This window comes from Diadema setosum, chromosome 4, assembly GCF_964275005.1.
Source record: "Diadema setosum chromosome 4, eeDiaSeto1, whole genome shotgun sequence".
NCBI lineage: Eukaryota > Metazoa > Echinodermata > Echinoidea > Diadematoida > Diadematidae > Diadema > Diadema setosum.
In genome coordinates, this window is record NC_092688.1 from 42,594,914 (window position 1) to 42,621,691 (window position 26,778).

At 37.5% G+C, this 26,778-nt stretch overlaps 1 protein-coding gene across 1 annotated transcript; it reads right to left on the reverse strand.

The window, feature by feature from the left end:
* LOC140227901 (equilibrative nucleobase transporter 1-like) lies at window positions 1-26,538 on the reverse strand. The gene is made up of 9 exons (XM_072308286.1): window positions 26,018-26,538; window positions 24,172-24,295; window positions 22,881-22,973; window positions 9,137-9,443; window positions 5,732-5,914; window positions 4,937-5,054; window positions 3,010-3,195; window positions 1,786-1,909; window positions 1-126 (listed from the first exon to the last, which is right to left on the reverse strand). The coding sequence occupies exons 1-9, from the start codon at window positions 26,536-26,538 to the stop codon at window positions 1-3; spliced, it is 1,782 nt and encodes a 593-aa protein (XP_072164387.1).
* Between the last annotated feature and the right edge of the window lie 240 nt (window positions 26,539-26,778).

Below are 26,778 nucleotides of genomic sequence, written 5' to 3' on the forward strand. Positions count from 1 at the left end.
CTAGACCCTGGTAGTCTTGGATTCATTTACGCTCGATAATGTGCTCCTCTGTTTACGCACGAAGTACCATGTGTATATTGGGAGAACGAAGGTGAGCACATCACATATAATCAGTCCCATGATGACCTACGGAAACGAGAGAAAAAGATATTTGAATATGTGAGTAATATGCATACCTTACAGATACACATGCAAACGTTTACGCCAATAGGGCATTTCGTGCAAGTGTTGCTGCCGAAGCGAATTTCTATATTATATAGTCTGAAGGTCAGGTTGAAGGCATTATTTCAGAGATCGTTAGTCATTCAAACATGAGGCCACCTGCACACCACGTACACAGCGCATATGGGACCCGTTTGGTGGCAACAAATCAGTGTGTGCATAACGGCGATATGAGTATGCAAAACAAGCATGCTCATAAATCAGGTTTGCAAAATCGACTGATGCGACAAAGTATTGTTGGTCATGTGTTCGCTCCTTCGAGGTCAGCCAAGTCAGCCAGGTCAGCCAGTCAGAGACAGCTAGTGTATATTGGCAGCCGTCGATGAGATTTAACAAAACAGGGCTCGTGTCAGCAGGCCTGAGCGAAATGTCTCACATGAGTGAAATATTGACCTTCTTGCCATGTTCAAGTTGACTTCACAAAAAAAAGTGAAAAAATAAAGGACAAAACAAATAAAAAGAATGGCAGTGGATTCATCAAAGCCGGCCATGTAAAAAGAGGTGATGTTATGCTTCAGTGAATAAGGCCAGTATTGACCACGGTTCTTGAAAAGCATGGTGGATATCTGCTTCAAGACAATAATAGCTGTTTCGACCTTAGGCTAATCCCTTAATCCACATTATCTTGTTCTTTTTAGGAAGAGTCTTTAAAAACCGTTGGTTTCACGGTATAGGTCTCCCATGTGGAACGCAATTGCTTCCTTTGTGGCTACGTTTTCATTTCCTACGACAAACATCATTGTCTTCTCTAAACTGTGTCAAGTAGTGGTGAGGACATCACGACAGGTCCCCCTTAATAACTAGCACAAGTTCACTAGATTAACAACTTTTGGAATATCAATTCTATAAAATAAAATAAAAAAACACTTTCAAAATTTACAACCTTTGGAATGTTAATTCTAGCACTCCCAAAAAAAGGGAAAGTTTTGTTAAATTAACAACGTTTGGAATATTCATTCTTACATAAAAATGTTTCGCTAAATCATCAACCCCTTTTGGAATTATAGTTGCACACTAAAAAATAACTATGAATTAACAACTTTCTGCATAATAATTCTAGCGCCAAAAGAGTTTCACTCAATTAACAACATTTGAAACGCAATCATTATGAAAATGAAAACTCAAATATGACAAATGGAAGACATTGTCGTCTTCTGTATCCGATTTCAACGAATGGGATTTCTCAATATGGGTGTTTACTCAGTGGGTGTTTACTCAGTGTATTCATCACTGTGAAATGAACATGGAGTAGAGATCCTCTATTTGTTTGCTTTATTTTCCATCTGAGAAGTTATGGCGGGAAAGTCCATATTCAGCTGCACTATCTGGTCTTTCTGGGGATCTACAGTGTAGTTGTGTGTATACTTGGGGGAGACTAAAAATTTCACTGCATAATGCAACCTAGTGTTGGGATCAATGAATGAAGCGGGATCTTTTACGTACATAGGTTTTGTGATTCTCTCAAACACGCGACCTATACATTTATATCCTATATCCGAGGGATAGAAATGTAACGATTATCTCGCAGAAGTACCCGAAGAAGTGTATTCGTAATAGACTCACATAAAATGGGTCGTCGTCGAAGTAAACCTGGATAATCCGGAAGAGAGGGAATTGTAGAAAGGTAACCAGTCCACTGATAGTTCGGATTATACCGTTCAGTGTAGCGAAGATGTCCATTGGAAATCTAAAGAGAAGTGAATAGGTGGGCAGTGAACTGTATCGTAAAAAAACTCGAAAGTAAAAGAAAACAGGTCGAGGAATCTAGTGACAATGGGATTTCGGGCGAAATGAGCTTAACAAGAGAGTTCTTTTTTTTTTGGCAGGTGAGAGGGAAAAAAGGGTCTCTCTTCCCGTGTGCACTCTTGGTGCACCGTTTGCACGCTATTATGATGACAGTAATAGGAAGGACCGATTGAACATGACATTTTAGAATAAGCCAACACATTCATTAATTCTTACTTACCTTAGCCGCTCCCCCCCCCCCCCGCACACAGTAGAACATTGCTGCCCACGACCCTGATAATAACCACTTTTAATGTCTGTACGTCTTATTCCATGAAAAAGAAATCGGAAGTCGCCGATATTGCACTTGATTTTTTTTTTTTGCCTACACTTACTTATCTTTAATTCTTCCGTAATGCCTTGCCAAGTAAACATTTTGTTCACCTTTTCAAAAACCTTTTGATAATTCTATTCAAAACTGTGCTCTATTTTAGATACACTGCAAAAAGTCCGGTGTTAAATATGAAACACCGAGCTAGCGTTAAATTTCCGGTGCTCATTCATGGTGTTAGATTAACACCTCTGGGTGTCATTTCAAAATTTAAAATTGTTTTTTGAATAGTTTCGTAGTTACAGCACTTCTTGTTAATTTTGAACTTCAACAAGACGATAAAGAATTTTCCGATAAAGTACTTGATTTTTGAAAAAATGTGTAAACACATTTACACCACAGTAACACCAGTTGGTGTGGTCCCCTATTGAAGCTGGACGGGTGTTATACCATTGAAATTAACACCACCAATATCAAATCAACACCATGCGGTGTCATTATTGAAATAACTCTAGCGCAGGAGTGTCAAAACTATCACCAGCCCCAGTGTCAAATTAACACCACGAAGTGCCAGGCGAACACTTTTTAACACCGTCACTACATTTTCAACACCTGTGGGTGTGGTCCTCTATTGAAGTTTGATCGGTGTTAGATTTAACACCCACGGTGTTAAATCTACCACCGATGTTTTTACAGTGTACCCTTGGTAGGAAACGGATGTTGGTCCTTACACAACGGTGATGTATGCATTTGCGTATCCCCAGAGAACGGACATGACGAGTAGAACCAAGGTGAAAGTTAGGATTTGAATGCGTAGACTTGGCAACAGGAGTAACGCTGAATATCCAATGGACATTATAGTGGTAAGGGCGAGAGGGGAACACGCGTCAGCTAGGTCATCGTAAGGACCACGACATCTAGCTGAAGAAGAAAATGGAAAGAGCTTATTAAAATGGTATAATCGTTTTATTATTACAAGCAAAAATGATTTGACTGTTATTTTTATTTGACATAATGTGATTCAAACCGTCCTTGTCATAACACATTATAGTTTTGCATTATTAGAACGGCAAAATGAAAGTAAAGGGTTGCTCGTGCTGTAAAAGTCAATGTGCGAATAAAAACCTTTGGGAAGGCCAGGTAAATATGAAATAGATGCAAAACTTGTAATTGAACCGATATCATTCTCAAATAATACATTTTCTAAGCCTCATAATTTGACATCTGAATGCAAAACCTTACACTGCAAAAAGTCCGGTGTTAAATATGAAACACCGAGCTGATTTTAAATTTCGGGTGCTCATTAATGGTGTTAGATTAACACCTCCGGGTGTCATTTCAAAATATAAAATTGTTTTTTCGATAGTTTCTTAGTTACTGAATTTCTTGTTAATTCTGAACTTCAACAAGACGGTGAAGAATTTTCCAATAAAGAACTTGATTTTTGAAAAAATGTGTAAACAAATTTACACCACAGTAACACCAGTTGGTGTGGTCTCCTACTGAAGCTGAACGGGTGTTATACCATTGAAATTAACACCACCAATATCAAATCAATACCATGCGGTGTCATTAATGAATTAACTCTAGCGCAGTGTCAAAAATATCACCAGCTCCAGTGTCAAATTAACACCACGAAGTGCCAGGTGAACACTTTTTAACACCGTCACAATACATTTTCTACACCTGTGGGTGTGGTCCTCTATTGAAGATTGATCGGTGTTAGATTTAACACCCATGGTGTTAAATCTAACACCGATGTTTTTACAGTGTAGGTACATGTCATTAATGAATTAACTCTAGCGCAGTGTCAAAAATATCACCAGCTACAGTGTCAAATTAACACCACGAAGTGCCAGGTGAACACTTTTTAACACCGTCACAATACATTTTCTACACCTGTGGGTGTGGTCCTCTATTGAAGATTGATCGGTGTTAGATTTAACACCCATGGTGTTAAATCTAACACCGATGTTTTTACAGTGTAGGTACATGACACCTGGAAAGCATTGGCCAACAAATACATAGGATCTCAGAATGGGTGACGGAGTTTGATATACATTTTGTACTAATGAAAGTTGTCGAGACCAAACTGAAAAGATGGTAAATTATTTTGAAGAAGTGTATCCAATGAAATTCCGTCCTGGGGCAATTCTCATTGTAATATTCATTTTAAATATTTGTACAATTGTATGAGCCTCGGGGTAGCAGTGCTGATAACTATCATGAATAGAATGTCAGCACATTCTCATTTTGTTGTCGGTCTCTTTCTCGTCGAAAAATAGGTTCAGTTTTGCACCATTAACAGCGTCACACTGAGAGCATCTTAACGTGTGCAACTTTGCACCTTTTAGACCAGTAAGGGTGCAAAGTTGCACACCTTTCACATTTGAAGATGCTCCCGTTGTGACACTGGTGTGAAAGGTGCAAAGTTGCACCCGTAATGGTGCTCTCAGTTTGACACTGGTAAAGGTGCAAAGTTCAACCTTATTTTCAAAGAATGTAGACTAGAGTATTTTGTTTTAACGTATTATTGTGTCATTCTCTTTCCTCTGTACATCGTTGAATTGCAGTGCATGCATTTTGGCAATTTACTGGAAGGTTATCCTAATTGCCATGTTTTTGAAACTGCACAGAAGCTATACGATTTAATAACACGTACCTGCTTTCTTTCGACAGAATCCGAGTTTGTTTCTATCCCAAATAAGGCCCATCACGTGACTTAGTACGAGGAGGGATGTTTGGAGCAGGAGAAATATGTTTGTGTACTCACTGACTGTTGATTAAGGGCAGACGATAAAAGATTTACTCAAGTGTAAATACGAAAATAACAACGGAAACAAAAATTTTCAGACTTTGTATGATGCAAAAAAAAAAAATAGATCAATTCAGTTCAAGGTCTGACCGCTATGAATTGTTATACTTTATATGAAATGACCTGTGTATACTGCGGTTACATACCGGGGAAATACTAACGTAAATTTTCACTATCATACGCTTACGAGACTATTAGTTGTTAAAGAAAGGCGATTTGAGCTCAGTTTAACGAGATTACTATAAGATCAGGTTAAATGGACGACATTCAAGTACAGCTGATATATCACACTTTATATGTCCATTTCAAATTTGGCAAGAAAGATCTGAAAATTGCGACAAGACATTCATAAATAAAAACTGAACCAAAATCCCAAGCAAGCTTTACACTTGGAATGCAGGAATTCTTTTAGTGTACTCTAAACATCTATATTTATATAATTATATATCTATTTATTTGTTTATTTATTTATTGCGAATCTTCATACAGCATGGCCTGATCAGCATAAAATATACGTATATAAACAAGTTACTACTAAACTCTACTGAACACTGGGAATGCAGAATTTCATCATGTACTCCAAAAACTTCAGAAAATCGATATGGAGTGATCTTTAATGGTATGCGCTCTATTCTTACCTTGCATGTCATTCCCATTGCTCCGTCTCGTCAGCAGTGGATTGAATGTCCCAAAGAGGAAGAAAATGTTGAGTTGCAGGACGGAAAACCAGAATACAAAGAGCCAGAAAAAAGCCGAAAAAATGCAGGCGCGAACGTTAGGATACCTCCGCTTTTTCAAAGCCTCTGTGAGCTCTTGGGCGGCTGCCAGAGAAAGATTAATTTTTTTGTAATGAATGATTGGAGATCAAAGTAAGTACAACTTCAATTTAGATACTTCACTCCCATCATTCTCTGTAATACTGTACTAATCAGACTGTAGGCCTAATGTTACTGCTCTTGACGTAAGAAAATAGATAAACCTTAACAAAGAGAAGAACATCAAGCATTTGATATAAAGTAAGACATCTACTTATATTATTTCTAAGTTCCATATATTGTTTTAAACAAAACGCATGATGTAAATTTCAACCCAACTTTAATGTTTATTTGAAATGTTATAGCGAAAAGTTAAATAACAGATCGAGAGAAGCTTCATTCAATCTGAACGCAACGTGATGGGGAAACAACCTAGTTTGGCATAATGCATTTCCGAAAAAAATACTATCATTGCTCCGAAATAATGAAAATGATGAATGAATCATGACTCATGATTTTTACTTGAATATTCATCAAATTATGAATTTATTTTTATCATTCCTAACAACGAAGTTGGTTTTATCCTGAAAGTATTACTTAATTCAATTTCATGATTCAATATTGTTTTATATAGTCCTTTTCATTTATCATTGTTTTATCCTGTTTAAATCATTCCTTTTTTATTCTGTAGATATACTTGATATCTAATTTGCAAAGCATTTTATTCTGTAGATATACTTGATATCTAATTTGCAAAGCATTTTATATTTCATTTCATATGTTTTGAATATTATTTATATTTTACATCGTTCATTTAATTTGTTAATTACATATTTTTGATTGATTTTTAATTTATTTTACCCTTAATAAATATGATTTGTTTTAATAAGATGGTTCAGTACATGTATAGATTTTTAAAATTTCTTTTCAGTCGTTACTTTATTCATCGTTTGTGTATTTCTTAAATTTGCTAGATTGTTATTAACAATATTCGATTAACAATTGGCAAATTATTGTATGATTCATTTCTTCATTTAATGTTTCAGTCTTTATTCTTACATTTACTTTGTTTAATTTATTTGTAAATTTCTTTTTTCCCATTTGACCACTGTACAAAATCTTATACATCTTGTTTTTTCTCAGTTTGCTGTTATGTATAGAGTTATTTACGTTTGTATTTGTTCATTGTTTTGTATACGTTGTATTTTTACATGTATGTGGACCCCTTTGGAAATCAGTCTTGAGCTGAAAGGGCTATCCACTCTATGAATGGAAATGAATAAATATAAAAAATATAAAAATAATAATGCCATGGCCTCAACAGTCCCAAAATGATTTATGCATGAAAAAGCAAAACAAAACTAAAAAGTAGACATTTGGCAATGTACCTTCTAATCCTATTTATAAGTCAGTGTTGTCTTTTATCATTATTCTACAATATCTGTTAATGTTATTTCTTCCAAAAAGTAAACTTTGGTAATGAGAGCGATCAAAATCCCTAGTTCGTTAAAAAAAAAAAAAAAAATGATACTTCAGAATGCCATCTAGACAGATACATGTAATACGTGTTGAATGCAAGACGGCACGAGAAACAAAGAGAAACCCGGCTCTGTATTAGAGTGTTCGTAACTGCAGCTAGAGGTTCAAAAGTTTAAAGAGTAATGATGTCCAAGTATTATGAATGATCAGGAAATGTCTTTTAAAGTCTTCATTTGGTCCGGACACGGTACACGTCTGACCGGGGATTCAAACAAGGTGTCCGCTGATCTGGACGTGGGATATCCGCACGCGACACAATAATCGTATCCGCTGACTTTGTAATGCGCTTTGTCTCATAACAATACATTGTACTACATAAACAGTGTCCTATTTTTTTTCAGGATGCGACGCCATTCTAAATAAACATATTCCCCAGCGAAATTCTGATATTGAATATCGTAATGACAAACACAAAACACTGACACACTCCAAATAAACTCTGTTATCACACAATAGAATTGATCTGTTGCGGAGTCGATGGTGTCATCGACTCAGATCAATTCGAAACATTAACCAGTCTGCTTTTCCATTAATATTCATCCAAAGGTTTATGTGCTCTGCACTTCAATGCGTCTCCTTTAGGCCTACATTTTATAAAACTGCTTTCATATTTCAACGATAAGAACACATATGTTATGTGAATTACCTATAATTCATGCATTACTTATAACTGTAATACTCTTTATACGTCTTCTCGTTCTTCAAATCTTCTTCTTTCTCAGGAGCAGACACATGACTAATAAATTGCGCTTCTAAGTCATCAAATCAAATCAATCAATGTTTCAATGTAAAACATCTTTTATCATATATATTTACGTTACAGTGATACAAGTATTTAAATGTACACTCAGCAAAAAAGAAAATAAGGAAAGTAAACACTTTTGTCTTTTTTTATCTTTTTTTTTTTTTTTTTTTTTTTTTTTTGCTGAATGTATATATCGACTAGTGTTGGGGCCCCATTCATCCTTATATCTATAAGCTCTCCTTATGATAGCAGCAACCTCAAGTATTGATTATTTTCTAAACACAGCCCTTCTCAAAAAGAAAAAAAAAAGTTCGAAGAGACTTATCAGTCATTTCTGCAATACTAGCTATTCCATATTAGTTTGCATCTTATAAAATGTTTCTTCCCGTATCCTACGGCAGGTATACGGTGCCTGGGAAGTTTTGGCTTAAAAAGTATAATAAACAATATTAGGGTATTGAGTCGTCTTTATCATTAATCATTATTCTGTTATTCTGGAAATGTCTTTTACGGTTTTCCTAATCTACATAATCCAATCATAACGGAGACAATCAGAAATTAAGGGGAAATTTCCTCCATATGACTTAGTGAATGCAGCGAATGCACAATACTATTAGTAAACAGTGAAGTTTGATAAAAGATTTGACAATACGCTTAAAGTAACGAATTCTTAAAGTTTTCGCTTAATCCGTATGCCGTCATCTCTGAATAAGAAAGCTACAATAATTCGTGTTGTCACAGTAGCGCACCGTTATTTTAAAGAAAATTAGAAAAAGTAGAAATATAAAGAGAATTCAACATAGCGTAAGGAAAAAACACTAGATTTATCTCTTACAGAAGGCAGGGCGAATGATACCACCCTAAACATAAGTCACTAACAAGTCGGAAGAATATATACTTTCATTTAGATTTGAAAAAAAAAAATTGAAATTTGTAAATGTGAAAAACTTAAAAGCAAGAAAAACAAAAACAACAACAAAAGAAATAAATTCCTGGTTTCTTACCATAAAAGCATCTCTTCCTTGGATCAGATGATAGATCTGCCTTCTCCTTGGTCGCCGACGAGTTCTTGTAATGTATCGTCTTCAAGTCGTGGTCGGATCTGAGAGGTTTGGCCTCTCCACCTGGGCAGGTCCCATTGACCACACCCTTTCCCATTGATTGGTCCATTGACTGGAAATTGTACCCGGGTGGGAGAGGCCAAGGAATGCGGTCTTTCGGGAGCAGTAAGATGTTGACGAGAAGGAGTATCGTAGACCCAGCCAAGAAATAAAAAGAGGTACTCGGCGATATCCCAGACTCGTAGGCGACCTGAAGATGAAATACAACGTACAGTCAAAACTGCTCTAGCGACCACGTGGCTGCAACGGATCGACAACAACCAGAAAAAAAAAAAAAAAAACGCAAAGTAAACGCGTATATTTAGTTAAAGAACCTGTGTACAGCTACCGCTGTCCTTAAAGCCAGGGTTACACCAGAACCGAATTCTCCCGAATAAATTTGGACCGATTCTGCCCGAATATGGCCTGAATCGGATGGATTCGGTGGATTCGGAGCCTATTCGTTGCTGATTCGGGGAGCTCCCCGATGCTCCCCGAATCAGAGCGGAATAGGTTCTGAATAGGTCTCGAGTCAGAGCAGGCAATCGCCAAGTATGTCCGAATCAATTTTGGGCATCCCGAATAAAGCCGAATGCCAACCCGAATAGTGGCCAGAATCGAGCCGAATGACGACCCGAATGGGAACGAATATGGCCAACGCACCGAATACGAGGCCTCCCTGCACGCGTATAGCCAATCTAGCTAGATTCGCGAGACTATTCGGGTCATTCTGGCCGCTCATTCGACCTATTCGGCTGCTATTCGGGCGTATTCTGGCCTATTCGGCTCACTCGCCTGTATTAGGGGAGCCCCCCGAATCAGAGACGAATTGGTTCCGAATAGATCCCGAATCAGAGCAGAATCGCCAAGAATTGACCCGAGTCAATTTTGGGCATCCCGAGTAAAGCCGAATACCAACCCGAGTATAATGGCCAGAATCGAGCAGAATGTGGCCGAATGACACCCCCCTCCCACACCCTCCCCCCGCTCGGTCGCTCCGCTCCCTCGGGCTCGGACGCTTCGCTCCCTCGCAAAGGTAAAGGTCCAAAAATTGTGATTACGACCCCCCCCCCCCCAAAAAAAAAAAAAAAACCAAACAAACAAACAAACAAACAAACAAACGAACAAAAAAAAAAAATCCTGGATACACCCCTGCCCCTCTGGTCTGTGTATGTCAGCAGCCGAGAATAAGATATAGAGACTGTGACTCATGCAGGGTGTGGAGAGGGAGTCGTAAACCTGCCAAATATCCACCACTGGTGTCGGCTGATGTGATAACGCACCGTGTTTCTCCTAAATACATTTTCTCACTCCTCAAAAATCAATCCTCCAGAACGAAGGGGTGTATCCATTTAAGACCAATAGTGTTGAGTAAACAGTTTGCCTGCCCCAATATGTTTATGATTTTGTAAAATAATTTAAAGTGTATAATAATTTAAAGTCTGTTATAGGCAAGTTTATTCAAGAACCAAAACCGGGCGAACAAAACTGGAATGCACAAGTCCAAAAGTCTTCAGACCAGAGCGAGAAGAGTGAAGATATCCAGATCTTCTGAGTAGTTTGGTGCAGCAGTATGCATGACAAACAAACAGTTAGAATTTGTCGTGAGAAGAAAGTGGTGGTACAAAGGACTTTAATTTTGTTAATCTGCGCAATGAGAAATTTCTGTTATTAAGTTGGAGGAGTTACAGGGGAGGCCGAGATCAGAGAGAGTATCTTTCACAGAGTTAAGAGAAACGCAAACAAAAGTTGTAAGTCAACCAGTCTCTGCCAAATCAGTGGCGAGAAATGAGAGGGGGGAAAAAGAGGAGAATATATTTTGAAGAGCTTGCTTCCAAAGGCGCTAAATCCGTCATTTTTCAGTTGATTTAGCGCCTTTTGGAAGCAAGCTCTTCATGTGACTTTGAAGTAATTGACAACACATCAATAACGGAATTTACAAAATGAAACACGGGTTGCCAAAACTCTTCATTTTTATATTTTTTTTTTCTTGAGCTATCGTTATATTCTATGTAAAGATAACACCCGAAATTCCATCGGAATTTCTGCGCAAAACTAGTGTTCGAATTCACAGTGTATTTCTTCGCTCAACTAACCCTCGAATTCACAGTTGAATTTCAGCGCTAAACTAATGCTCGAATTCCCTTTGTATTTCTGCGCTAAACTAACTCTTTAATTCACAATTGGATTCTAGCGCAAAACTAACCAATTCCCATTGGTTTTCTGCACTGAACTAAAGCTGGAATTCCCTGTGTATTTCTGCGCTCAACTAACGCTCGAAATCATAGTTGCTTTTCAGCGCAAAACTTAAGGGCGGACTCACACTGTACGATTTTTACTGCGATACAAGGCGATGCGACAATGAGCGATATCGCGCCCTGTTGCCCTCTGTCGCAGGTGCTGCAATGCATACCCTCACACTATGCGATTTGTAGCATACGATTTACATTGTGCGCATGCGTACAGCGATATGGCACCGGTCTGTTCATAAGAACGGTAACCATGAATGAAGTGTACTCGTGAATGTTTTTGATGACGTTGGTTTGTAAAGTCTGTTGAAGCTTGCTTGTTTGTTTGTTTGTTTGTTTGTTTGTTTGTTTGTTTGTTTGTAAAATAACTTGAAAAATACTAGATACGAATCGAATAATACCGTATAATCAAAGAAATAAAGTTAATGATGATACAAGGAAGAGATGATGCAATTTTGGTATTGATCTGGATCACTGCCTGGATCAAAGTTTTTCTTTCTTTTTTCGGAGGGGGGGGCGGTGGTCGAAGGATTCTTGATCATTGGGAAATGGGGTCATTTTCAGCATACTTTATGAACATTTATGTAACTACAACAATGGGTAGAAATCACAATGTAGGAAATGTACTGCTTGGCGGAGGTCTGTATTCTCTGAGTGCTTTTCTATAGCCGTGATAGTGTAAGTCTAATATTGTGGTTTCGCAAACACATACAATATTGTGCTGACCTGTTTTGCAGGTTGGTCCTTGAAAAATTCACTTTGGTTTTCTGTACGTATTTACTATCCAGATGTAAGGGAATTTCACTTATTTACAATATACACGTATATTGATTCACAGAAAGTGACAAGAATAAAGAGAATGATCTCATATTCAAGTCATTGAATTTAATATAGATTCATCGATCACTCTTGCTGTACACCAAAATACAGGTGCATGTTTAAATTATTTCAATGGCAATTGTACTGTCAAAATAAAGCACACACAAAATGCAAAACTAGTACTACTGTAGTACTTTACCAAAGCAATATCATAATTGTGCTGTACAATTCACATACACTGAAGTATAGACGTCATAGTTCATAAAAATAGCACACAAAGTGACAAAACTAAGCAACTTCTATTTCTCTTCCACATAAAAAAAAAAAATCAGTCAACATCTACAAGAAGTTCAGCTATATGAATGATTGTTGCCATATTACAATTTGCATGAGACAACTACCTATGCCACTATTTCCCAAATCATGTTGCAACAAACAGCACAGAGCAAATTGCTGTAATATAACATACTCTACAAGCAATGCTCTTGAAGGTACCGGTACATAAACACTACTGTAAACATATTTTGAAACATGTCAAAATAGAATGATCATACCAGCATTCTAAGGGGTGCTTGGAGATGCACTGAAATGTGCTACCGGTCTTAATCCAGATTAATCAGACACTGCGTGCACTGCAAAACACTGTGGCCAAGCAGCCATTTGGAGTGAAATTCCAACTGTGTGAACCTTGTCAATTGTATACCCGGCGCCGTAATATCACTACAGGAGGTCTCCCCATTGTCTATTTTCTGTCCATCCCAGATTATCTTGCTGTCATTCTTGGGCATTCTTCATAAGAAGAAGATATGCTGGTTAAAACGTGTGAAAGGAAATTCCAAAGGAAAAAAAATAAGATAAAAGGTTGAAGGTCTTGTCAACTGTAATGTTTGTTTGTGCAGGGCCCCCAGTAAGAACAGTACTTGCCTACTGATGGGGCTACCCTGTTGAAAAAAGACTGAATAAATAAATAAATAAAGGCCAGTGCACATGTATTTTGGTCACACATTCTACTTTCCAGACATGACATAAGCATGAAATAATGTTATCAGTAAATCAGGCAGATACAAATGAATGAACACTGAGTTGCTTTGAAATATTTGACTAAGGGTAAGTGGTAAATTGTAGCCCACAATGTAGCAAAACTAACTATAACAATTTGCTGACTCAAACTCTCCAATGGTGAGTCCAGTAATAAATGTTATCCGTTGACACAGATAGAGATAGTATAAAAAAACAAACAAACATAATTTTGTGTGCAGGGGGGGGGGGGGGTCAGTGGTTAAGATCAGAAGACTTTTTTTAAATATATATGAATAACATACCAAACACTTATACAGTAGCAGAATATGACTGCATAAGGAAAAAGAGCTATCTCAGAATGCTGACTGCTGCAATCACTTTACTCTAAATTCAGAATTGCACAGTAACATGAGTTCTTGTTTGCAGCTATAAAATTTATTGGAAGGATATATGGGCCATTCTCCATTTTTCTAGCTCAAACATTTCTAACAATATCATTGTCAAAGTCACATTTGAATACGTTTAGACGAGGTAATGGAAACGCACTGTGCAATTCGTCCATCATTTATCAATGATTAAGACCTTGTTGATGTAGACTGGTGTTATTAAGGTGATTAATAAGTTATAAAAATAAGTTGTTCCATGGTCAAGTTAAATTAAGATTAGAAAACTGGAAATAGCTCACACTTTCTCACCCTATGTAAGGTGTTTTTACTCTGCACATTCTTGTAAATGACAAAGAAATATGATGTCATATCACTACCATTTTGCTAGAGTACAACTTTAGGGCAAAACATCTCTTGAACTTCTTTTCAAGTTTTCCATCGACACAAAAGAAGTTTGGCTTACATGTTCAGCGCAATGCAAAGTGTGTTGCCATGGTAACAGCACTTATGGCCCTCAAAATTACGTAAAGGCTTTGGAAACAACTTTCCTCCCCAGTTTTTAAGCCATTCAAACAATATTTGGCACACATGTTGAGTTTAAGGTAAAGTTATGCAAAACATACATTTCTAAACTGTAGTGGAAAGAATGTTGCTATTGTCACAGAACATTGTTATGGCCCTCACAAAACAGGAAAAGGCTTGTGGATCTTTTTTTTTCCCTCTCCAGTTTTGCAGCGATTCAGACAAAATTTGGTACACTTGTACTTGATTTATAGTTGCAGGATAAATTTTAAATAGAAAGTAAATGTGCATTGCTAGAGTAACAGTGCATAATCGCCGTAAAATCATGACAAAGCCTTGCACATTGAAATTCTTCAGCTGTTTGTAGGAATTTCAGAAAAAATTTGGCACAGGGTGATTGCAAGGTAAATTTGAGCATGACAAGTTTTTCAACAGCAGCTGCGTTTGTAGTTAATGAGAAAACAGATATCAAACCATTGTAAGATGATAGTAAATGTACGTAAAGTTCATGTAAACTTGCATTGGTCCAACATAAGTGAAAGAAAAAGTCAATATGTCAGTTTCTTCAAGTTCCACTTTCAGGGCTGCCTGCTGAATATCTTCTTGCACCAGTAGCTGCTACTTTCTTGATTTGAAAAGTCACATTTTGTTTCCAGCAAGTCCCAGAGAGACAGCAATGTCATCCTACACCGATCTTGCAGTTACAGATGTAAGAGTTGAGGTGAACTGCAGGACAAGGGCTAAACAAACAAGAAAAAGAGAGAAAAACTAGAAATGTCGCTATGGCGACTGATGCCTCCGCCATAATGCATGATTCTCCAAATAGGCGTATAGTACAATGTCTTCACAATGTGTGATCCATGACAGTTTCACATACTGGCAAAATATTGAAATGACAGGTTTATCAGAAATGTCTTGTGGGTTTGTTATAATTTTCTAAGAGTGCAGGCACACATATTTGGGGAATTGAGAATTTTTACTTGAATTCTGACGGACCCTTTTTGTAAGTTTATGCATTGGGTAATTTCCAAGGTATGAAGAAAGAGTGTAAATGACGGTACAAAATAGATTTTTTTTGGGGGAGGGGCATTGAAACCTGGCCTTTGACCCTTAACCTTTGACCTTTGACCTTCTGGCTCGTAATATCCCGGAGACTCTCCATTAGGTAATGCATGTATCAAGTTTTGAAACTAATAATGCAAGCATTGCATATACTAGTATATGAGGGAAATAGTAACATTTTGAGGAGTTGACTGTGACCTTTGACCCCTGACTATTGACCCATGACCCCTAAATTCCCTAGATAATCCCTGCAAGTCAGTACATGCGTATGTACCAAGTTCCACGAAGATACATGAACCATTTGCGAGAAAAGTGGTATTGCAACATTTTCATCTAACCTTTGACCTTTTGACCTTTGACCTTATGACATGAAACTCTCTCTGGAGAATCTATACGCAGTAGTACATGTCCACACCAAGTTTCAAGAAAATACCTTTGGGCATTGCATAGATATGGGGGAAATTGCAACATTTGTAGCATTTGACCTTGACCTTTTGACCTTTGACCTCTTGCCAATGTCACTAAAATCTACTCAACTAATTGTCCCATCATACATCACCCTTGGACCAAGTTTGGTGAAAGCTGCTTTGAGTTTTGAGTTTTGAGTTATCACATAAACAGATAAATTTTAGGATTTGACCTTGATCTTTGACCTTTGACCACTGTCTGATTTCACTGAAAAACTAATCAAGTAATTGTCCTATCATATATCATCATCCAACAAAGTTGGGTGAAATTTGCTCCATCCAGTCTTGAGTTATCGCGTAAACGGATACAATTTCATGATTTGACCTTGACCTTTGACCTTTGACCTTTGACCTTTAGCCGATTTCACCCCATATCTAATCAAATAATTGCCTCATCATACTTCATACTTGGACCAAGTTTGGTAAAATTCCAGTAAATATTTCTCAAGTTATCGCGTAAACGAAAGCGTACGGACGTACGTACGGACGGATGGACAACCCGAAAACATCATGCCTCCGGCACCACTTCGTGGCGGAGGCATAAAAAGAGAAAAATCGGGAAAATATTAAGTGTTACAAAAATGCATAAGGTACACTGTGTAGCAATTGTTTGTAGATTAGGATACCTCCAATTTTCCACCTAACTGCTTAGAGTGATTACAGCACTTGAACTACATACATCAGCAACTGACAACCATGGTTGAGTTATTAAGTTGAGTTTTTATGACATTGACCTTGGAATTGACTGTGGAATTTGTTTTTTTTTTCTTGAAAAAGTAGAGGAACAATGTGACATTTTTCTTTTTTATACTTAGTGAACTTACGCCTGAATAGTCCATGTTTCACGTGATAACTTTAAATCAGCAAATGTAGCCAGGGATCTTAGATTATGAACCCCCTGACAAAAAGAATGGATCATAATTCTCAAAATAAAGCCTACTCAACAATGTAAATCAAATTTGGGATTTACAGGTACACCCCAAATACATAAAATATGTTGCACTTTTTCTGTGTAGAGAGAAAAAAAAAATCAGCAAGCATGTGTTTTTCTTTCTTTCTTTTTTCTTTCTCTTTTTTAGGGGCAAAGGAAATCATTTTCCAGGAGCGCATGAGTAGGGTACCTACTGCTGATAAAATGCTGGTTTCCTATGCTTTTTAGGTATTGCTTTGACAGTTCCTGCATCTCCTTCTCCTGCTCCTACTGCATCATCTTGTGTGTAGCATTTCAGCCTATGACGACTTGCTGACAGAGTCTTCATCATCTTGTAGTTCATAAAAAGGAGAAGAAGGAAAAAGAAAAACATGAATACATATTGTATTGAATTAGAATGATGACGAGGGATGCATGATTGCCACATGCCTTACTATGGATTCATTCTTTCAGGGCAATAATGTTTTCATTAATTTCTAGAAATTGCTTTTGATGAGCTGTATTTGATGTTTATGATAATCTTTTCATCACTGTTAGGCTAGCATGAATGAAATTTTGACTTTCTTTCAAAATAATGTAGGAAACAATTAAATTACACTGTTTGAATTAGTTTCTTTCTTTCTCACAACTGAAGTAATTTTTTTTTTTGTAATTGTCAAGGCATCACAAAAAAAAAAAGAAACTGATGTATTCACACATGCAGTCACATCAAAAATTTGGGAAGTATGAGGAATTGTTTATTTCATCTTCTAACATATACCTCAGTCTCAAAATTGGTAAGTGATCCTCTTGGCATAATGTGTGTCCTCAGAAATTGCAGAGACAATTCATTTATTTCTGTAGGACAACCAATTTCCAGCTGCTCCTTTTCCACTCTTCCTTTTCAGCATTGTGAGAAGCCTCCTGTATGAAGTCCTTGGAGATTTCAGTTTTACTCAGACCTGTTTAGGGTGACAAAAGGGAAGAATATTTTTAGGCTTTTATGATAATCAGAGTAGACTCTAAATTTACCATTTGGGTAAAAAAGTGCAAAATGAATAGACCTTTTAATGGTCTAACATTAGATCTAACGTTAGGGCTCTGTCTTAGACCGTATAGACGTGGACCTACATGTATAGAGAATTTAGAACTTGTCTAACCGTTGGAGCTACTAGAGATCCATAGCTACGAGTGTTAGATAAGAAGCAGTAGGGATCCAGATCCTAGACACAAAAAACAACAACAACAACAACAACAAACAAACAAACAAACAAACAAACTCTGGAGGAGTTTAAAGGGAAGGCTAGTAACTGATCAGTGGGAATCAGTGGAAATGCTGGGAGATGATTGTTCCAATCCTTATGGGATTCATTCAAGAGTACATTATCATATCTATTGTTGTGTGAAAACTGTTTGCTTCAGAATGGTCTCATATTCAAGTAATGTGCAGTTTAATGTTTCCAGGTAAGCGTCCCTGGTCAGTGACGGGGCATTAATCTGCACATTACTTGAATATGAGACTGTTCTGAAGCAAATGATTTTCACACAACAGTAGATATATAATGTACTCTTAAATGAATCCCACAAGGATTGGAACAATAATCCCTCAGCATTTGCACTGATTCCCACTGATCAGGTACTAGCCTTCCCCTTTAATGACATTTTTTTTTAAATCTTTGACGGTTCTCCTCCTAAGCAATTGTTTAGGAGGAACTCCTCTCCTAGTCCTAAACATTATTAGGAGAGGAGTTCGGGAGAAAAAGGGCTTCTCTATGCATGTTCATTATTATTGACGAAGGGTCTAGTATCGTGGAAATTGCGTAACTAGGGCAGCTGTATAGCACTATAGATACCTAGGGCCTACAGATGAAAAAGAATACATAGGGCCTAAATGGGGCCTGCGGTAACTTAGATTGATCGTTTGTTCTTTGACATTTGTACAGAAATTGTAGTCTAGAAACAATTTCTAGATCTTGGGCAGGCTGTAGAACAGCTAATGGCCAGTGGTGGAGGGCGAATCCCAAAGACAAGTGGACCAAGTGTGAGATATTATAGTCTAGTGTGGTGTGGGTTTGTGGCGTACTGTAGTAACAGCTTAATTGCGCAGCTGCATTATATGCAAAGAACATTGGATTTTGTGTGATGTACTCCATGATCATTTTACTGATTGAGTCTGACCCCCCCCCCCCAAAAAAAAAAAAAAATACAGTGAAGTGACCCTCTCTATGTGATTTACATTTTATCCATATGTGCCACTGCGTAGTTGGAGTTTTTATGTGGTGATCATGCGCTCCAAAGTGAGAGTTGTAATGTTACTATATGAGGCTGTAACTTACGTTCATGCTCAGGTCTGATACTTACAACTACACTGAACCTTATACATCAAACGATAAAGTAAATATAATATGTATTATACAATACATCATTTTCTTTAAATGGATTTGTGGTTGTGAATTTTACCTTTTGATGTACAATAATTTGTAAAGAACAAGAACAAGGAAAAATCAAATTATCTGTTTCTGTGTGTAGTTCTACTCTGAATACATTACTTGTTTTGGTTGATCTATGCATTTATTTTTATCAATGATTTTAGCTTCTTGAACTAAATTTCACCCTACCCTAACCCCAAAGAAATTATACAAATATATATTTGATGCATTTGCCATTCTCTTATGGAATAAGGATTAAGGTTTCATAATTCAAAAGCAACTTCTACAGGTAAATGGACAGTGGACATTTCAACACAAGTTTACAACGTTACAGCGCCCATCCATTATTAGCAATTATGCTAATTTATGAATTTAAGGAAAACCTCAAAGAATACAAATTTTTAGGTTCATAATTATTAGAAGATAAAACTGCAGAATAAAATATTCAGTAAATCGATCTTACTTACCGGCACCAGTAGAAATACTGAAGACGTTCTCTAAAGCGCACCTGCATCTACATATGTATTCACGTTCATCACCGCTCATCAATGGATGATCAGGAACAAATTGTTTTGGATTGTCAGAGCTCATTCGATTCCTTCATATGATTCCTTATAATTTTGTGTAACAGTTTTGACAAGGTCATACTATGAAATAATGAACAAGAACTGAAAACAAACTTTAGAAATCAGTAGGTCTTTTAAGACTACAATAATCATGTCTTTGTGGCTGGAAATTATGACAGTACATTAATTGTACTCTCCTGTCTATGCATCCAAAATTGTGGGGAAAGTCTTCTATTCCATTCTCGCCATTTATTCTACCTTTGATATTCAACATAATTATCTTTAGTATTCCAGGTATGCAACAATTGTACTTATGTGATGTTCAATACCTACTTGAATAGTGAATGTGATAGAGGTATGGTCAGTCAACAATAATCAATGAACAATAAAGAACTAAACGCCGCAACAACAAAGGAGGTTCATTTACCAATAATAGGTGAACGATTCTTGTCAATGGGACAATAATGGCAAGTGAGGGTGTATGGTGATATATACAGGGTGGCCCCTCAGAAAACGGAAACGAATATTCTTTTTAAAACCAAAACGAAATTGTCCAATTTGGTTGAGTACTTTTCTTTCTAGACATGTTTTTGTTGATCATTAATTTCTTACTTTATTTTATCAAAGCTCAGCAACGGAGACTACCCAACAATGAAGGTCAATTTTCGACAATGATCCTATTCAAACATTCCACATTGTGATGTGCGGCCTCAATTCTTTGTTAGTCTTCCAAGACAGTGGCTTTTGGTCGATGCTGAAAATTGTTGAATTGAGCTAAGAAATTTGCGCTCGACCCGTCTTTACAAAAACATCTGTAAAATGAAAACTACTCAACCAAATCGGATAATTTTGGTGTCATTCTTCTTCTAGATAAATTCTCTATAACTCTATGTCATTCATTTTGGCATCAAATAATGCAAATGTGCAAATATTTGCGAAACCTCGCGTTTCCATTAATAATTCTAGGTCACACTGTAAATAATGTGTGTGTGTGTGTGTGTGTGTGTGCATACTCTATGTAGTGCGGCAGTCATATTCATCAAAATGGACATGAAAACGAAATGTGTTAGTTCTATTCATCAACAATGCTTGTTTGAAATCATTGACCCAATTAGTTTCAAAGACGTACCGTATAGTATATATTGCGGTGGCCATGTTTTAAAATGGCAGCTAAAACATAGGATGTGATGGTTGTATACACGAAAAGATGTATCCATTTAAATAATTGAACCTCAAAAACATATTTTTGTACCAGAATCATGAAGATGCATCCATTGGTTTTACAGATATATGAACAGAATGTATAGAGCGGCAGCCATGTTGTTGTTTTTTTTTTCAAAATGGCCGCTAATAAGTAGGTTGCCATGGTTTTATCCTCTCAAAGATTATCTTATTGGAATCCTTGACCCTCAAAACCTATACTTTGGTACAAGAATCACGACAATCGGACTTATAGTTTCCAAAAATACACAGCATTGCTATATCACATGGCGGCCATTTTGAAAAATGGCCGCCACGGCCGCCACAGGCAGAATCAGAGTGGCTTCCATATCAGAAATGACTTGTATTGGCATCATGTATGTGTACCAAGTATGATGCTTTTACCGTTAAGTGCACGATTCACCCTATATGTGCTCTATATCCGCTGGACTATTGAGACACTTATAGACAAATGACAGTTTTAGAAAAGGTATTAAACAGTAATCGTTAGACACCTTATATATAACTTCGATATAAGGTATCATGGTGTACATGTAGGACTATACTCGTACAGGAATTGAAAGTAATACAATGGATACCGCATCAAGACTGTCTACAACGACCATTTGTCAATATCGACCACATAATTGGCGTTTCTCTCGAGCAGTGAATGTGAACAGTGTATGAAATATGTCATTACAACGTATCTGAATATGCCATGAATTTGTCCCCCTCCCCCCCCCCCCAAAAAAAAAAAATGCAAATGAATCAATAGAAATAAACCAAAAAATGACTTCTTTGGTCACTGAAAGCATTTGGATTCATCGTACTGATTCTCTTGGCTAAACGCATACTGACATTTGTACATCATGTAGTAACTTATATAATGTACATAACTTCAGAAAAGGCAATAGAAGTTACGTACGCTCTAAATATCAGATTGCCATTTGCTTAAACCGCGGTGATAAAGAGGTGCACTACAGAGTTATTTTCTTTAAAAAAATCAAGGTTTCAAATCTGCGAGCAGGCCCGTCAAATATATAAAATGTGGTTATTTAGTTTGTGAAAACTGATTTTTCTCCATTAATCACAGGCGTTCATCATGGGGGAAAAGAAAAGAAAAAAAAATCCTTGGGAAAAAAATTGTCTTTTTGATGGTTTCGTGATGACAAACGAATGAACTGTTTGTCTGTTACGGGTGGCTAACATCAGGCTACCAGTTGCTTGCACGCCTATACTAGATGATACGCTCACGTCGAAGTCTTTTCAGAATATTTTCGTCATTCAGTCGGCTATATTGTCATTTCGATAGAGCGATTGGACGAGCGAGTCGCACAATAAATTATTATTGTAAGCGTGACTACGTAAATACGAGAGCTAACGAGAAACGCTTTGTATACAGCGTACACTCGGCACGAATCAAATGGGGTCTTGATGAGCGTATATACAATTTTGTACGGGAGTGAACGGGGTAGCAGTCATTTTTAAGGGCCATTTCATACGATTTTCATAATTTCATATCATATAGTACATAAACCGACTGCCATGTATAGACTTGTGGAATTTGTTGTGGCCCTTGAGCAGCGAAACCAATAATCATCAACACTGAACAGTGTTGATGATAATAGAGCCTCACATATTTCAGAAATGTAGCAGTGTAATTCCATTACATTCCATTACAACACCGCTTGCTTAACAAGTTCACCTGTGTAGAATGTAGAATGTATGCATGCCATCTTTTTTTGTTCTGCTTCCTTGGGCCCCAACTTATCATTCTTATAGTGAGGGTATACCATGTCATCATCCTTGTTCTTTGCAATTTGTTATAAATTTTGAAAACAATTTATTATTTCTCATCCCATGCAGTCACTATAAATTCTGAAACTCTGTACTCAGTATAAATTATTCATAGTTGTCAGTATAGATTATTCATAGTTGTTCAAATGTAAAAGTCTGAAAATCCTCCGGAGGTCCAGTGAAGTTCAAAGGTCATACTTCCCTTATTCTCCTTATCTTACCTTCATGACGTAGAAAACGATCACAGCAACGCTAACACAGCCGTTCAGCCAAGATATCACGGTGCCCTTCCCTGGCCCAAAGAGGTTCCCGACCTTCAAACAGTCAAAGAAATTTGATAAAGCAACAAAGCAGTTAGTAGAGAAATGAATACAGCAGACGACATTGGATGAAGGGGGGGGGGGGAGAGAAAAGAGTAAAACAGAGGAGACTGCGATAAGTTCTGGGGGAGAGTGTTTGCGAAAACACTAATTTTGATACAGATTATTCGAAATCTATAGTCTTTTGTATAGTAATATTTATGAACATTTACCTACATTTTTCATCAGTTACGACACGCAGTATTCCCATGCTAAGGAAATAGAACGTAAGAAAAAGCGCACATTCACATCAGAATATCATTACTCAACGACGATTTAATCACAGAAACATGGGATGATGTATTACTTTGCGCAAACCCAAATATTGCTTAGGATACGTTTTGGAATATATTTCTTTCTTATTTTGGCAAACATATCCCCACAATTGAAAAAGAAAAAGAGTAGAAAAATTAAAAATCCGTGGATAAAAAAGGGGATTTTTCGATCAATTAAGAAAAAGAAATGTGTTATATAAATGTAGTTTATACGGTATCCTTATATAACGATAATGCATATCGGTATAAATTATATAGAAATAAACTGACACAAATTATTATTATTAGTCTGACAAAAAAGGAGTAAAATCTTACGAGTTCAATCTGATAAAAAATAAGGAAGTTATGACATTTTGTAGTTTTGCTAATTTCTACAAAACAGTTCTTGTACAGTGGGTATGAATATAAGTGAGCTATCCATGTCATAACCTCACAATTTCCACTAATCGCATACAAAAAAAATGACGAAATTTAAATTTTCTATCATTGAAGTCTGAAACATTATGTTCCTGGTTGAATAACTTCAGAATATTAATCAGTTAGATATACCAAGATTTGAGCCTTGGGCATAATTGCGTTGGGATAAAAAAATTGGAAATTTCAAAATTCCATGTTCAAACTATATGACAAGTTGTGAGGGAATGACGTGCTAACTTTGCCATTTGCATATTCATATTTACCGTTCAAGAACTGTTTCCCGAAAAAAAAAAAATAGCGAAACTTCAAAATGTCATAACTTCCTTATTTTTCATCCGATTTTGATCAAAATTATACCGTTGAACTCATAATCTTTGACTCTTTCTTATCAGACTAACTTATATTTGAACTGGATTTCCCCCTTTAAAGGAAGACTGAACTCAGATTATTGGTATGCCAACCTGCACATTCACTGTGATCAACGTCATACCGCAGCCGGCTATAACAGTCATGGTGGGAAACAGGACGTACGATGAGTGGGAAAGCAGAGCTGCAATGGTGAGGTAGCTTCCAAACAGGCCAAGTCTATAGGATCAATGGTAAAAAGGAGAAAAACAAACCCTTGATAATGAGCATTCAAGCGAACAGATGAATTATTAGTCCCGACCCTTGCTGAATGGTACCCCTCAAACCTACAAACAAAGTTCGGCTACTGACTGCGGAAAAACAGGATTTGGCAAGAGGGAAGACAGATGGTATACTAGTAATGACTGTATACCTGTATCGAATCGTGTGTAATGTTCTTTGGTGCGCGTATGTATAAGACAATGTAAGACCCTTCAGTAATGTAATCATACCTTGTAAATATCAGTAGTAATGGTCTCTTCTCCCATGAGCATATACATAGCCCTGTTCATGTAGGAATTGACTTTGAAAGGTGTGCCATTATCATTGTAAACCTAGCATCACAATGAACCGGTGATCAATCATACTCCATACTTTATGGATATACTCATATAATTCATAAACTCTATGGCGAGCAGAAATTTTATCTACGTCTTGCCTGAGGCTGCATGGCCTGTTAACAACCGATACAAGCAAAGTGTATTCAAAGTGTTGAAGGGCGCTGAAAAAAGACAGGAAATATCCCAGTAGCTAGTAAAAAATAAAGGTCTATATTCACACCTGGCAAAGAAGGCCAGATGTCGTGGCAAAACACTTTCTTCCAATGATGTATGTACAGGACTGGATTTGATGCCAGAAAGCTCCTTAAGTCACTTTAAGTAATTATACATCCTTTGCCCACGATATTAGGCCTACCGCAGCGCATTACCGCTGTATTGTAACCACCATACGTTTGAATGCAATGGTATCTTCAAGCACCGTTATCAGAAGAGTTAATCAAACTATGTTTGTGAGACTCCGATCTCACCGACGATACATTAGTATCGTACCTAGTGCACGGAATCTCACAAGAAACGTGTATAAGCAACGAAACGTGACCCCTTGAATTACAATAATCATTGATTATGTCAAGACGGTGGGTACTCATTATTATGATAATGGTAACTACGCGGGGAGGAGGTAGGGGTGAGGCCAGGTATTTCTTTGTGACGTGGATAACATTCAACGAAACAATCAGTATATTTATAGGCAAACTATATTGACTCTCTTTTTACTCCTTCTGTCAGAGACAATAGAATACCGGTAAGTCAAACAGACTAGACAAACATTGCTTTGACGGTCGTCTGTGTTTCAACGGTGCCATTGCCTACCGCATTTATCCGATGGAGATTACTTGTTTCAACAGCACGGATCATCTGTCCGTAGACAATAGGCCCTAATGACTTCAAGGCAATAGTGCTAGTCCGCTCCACGCACAGAGCAGACTGAAACAAAAAATCATAAAACTAAAAAAAAACAAAAAAACAATCAGAAGGTACTGTGAAAAGCTCGGCCTCTTTGTACGTGTCCGAATTACATATATTTAATGAAATTGTATGTGTTTGTGAGTATATGACTGATCCTCTCGCGCATTCTAAATTTGTAACAAAGGGGATACGGGTGATGTGAAAGCCAAAGAAAATCCTGAAATTCACTCACATCATTTAAAGCGATTCTTACGAGTCATAATATAATTAATCTCCAAGATTGAATGTGACAGTCTATTGAAAAAAACATAGTCATGAACACTTTTGACACGTACAGTTGTTGGCTTCCTATGCCTTAAACAATGATCCTTATCGTTATTTATCTGAGCGTGTCCTTGTTGGGAGGAAAGTGCACAAAAGTAGTTCCTAAACTCACAATATAAATATTCGCGTTATACGCATCCCGACTTTATCAATAACGAAGCCCGTGACAAAACAACAGATCTGTTGCGTTCCCGTGGCAAGAGTAAAGACGAGCTGTATCATGGCGTCCTGGTCATCACACGTCACATACGACGACGACCCTGATCCAGTTCCTCCGGGGGAGGGGCTGATGGGTGGAGTCACGGAGGAATGCGTCTCGGAGCTGCTGGAGTTGGGCATTGTCTCCTCCAGGGCAGCATAAACCGTCACTTGAGTTGCGGCTAAGTCCGTATTGCACGATGACGAATTCTGCTCAGACGACTCCATCCCCGCTGAGCCGATAGCGTCGTCGACGCTTCGCCGACACAGGTGGGCGAAGACGGCCTCTTGCTTTAGGATGTACACGAATGACGGCCAGCCCCAAATGACACCGGCGTGGATTATCATTTCCAGGCCGGTCATCAGAACCACTACAATTCGCTTCAGTTCAAACGCGATTTGGTCAGGCATACTGAACAACACTTCCGACACCATCGTGTATCTGATCAAGTCGCGGGTGTTTAAGTTCTCACATGCAGGTGGAGCTTGCAGTCATTATAATTTACAGATTCTAGACAAAGACGACGTCCGGATGACATCGATCTCGGTGGAAACGCGACTGGAGACTGTCTGTCGTACCTGTCCTGTTCGCTTTAATGACTCTATCGAGCCTGCCTGCGAAGGACATAGATCAACAGTAACGATTTACGCTTGCGGATAGTGTTAACTATAGAT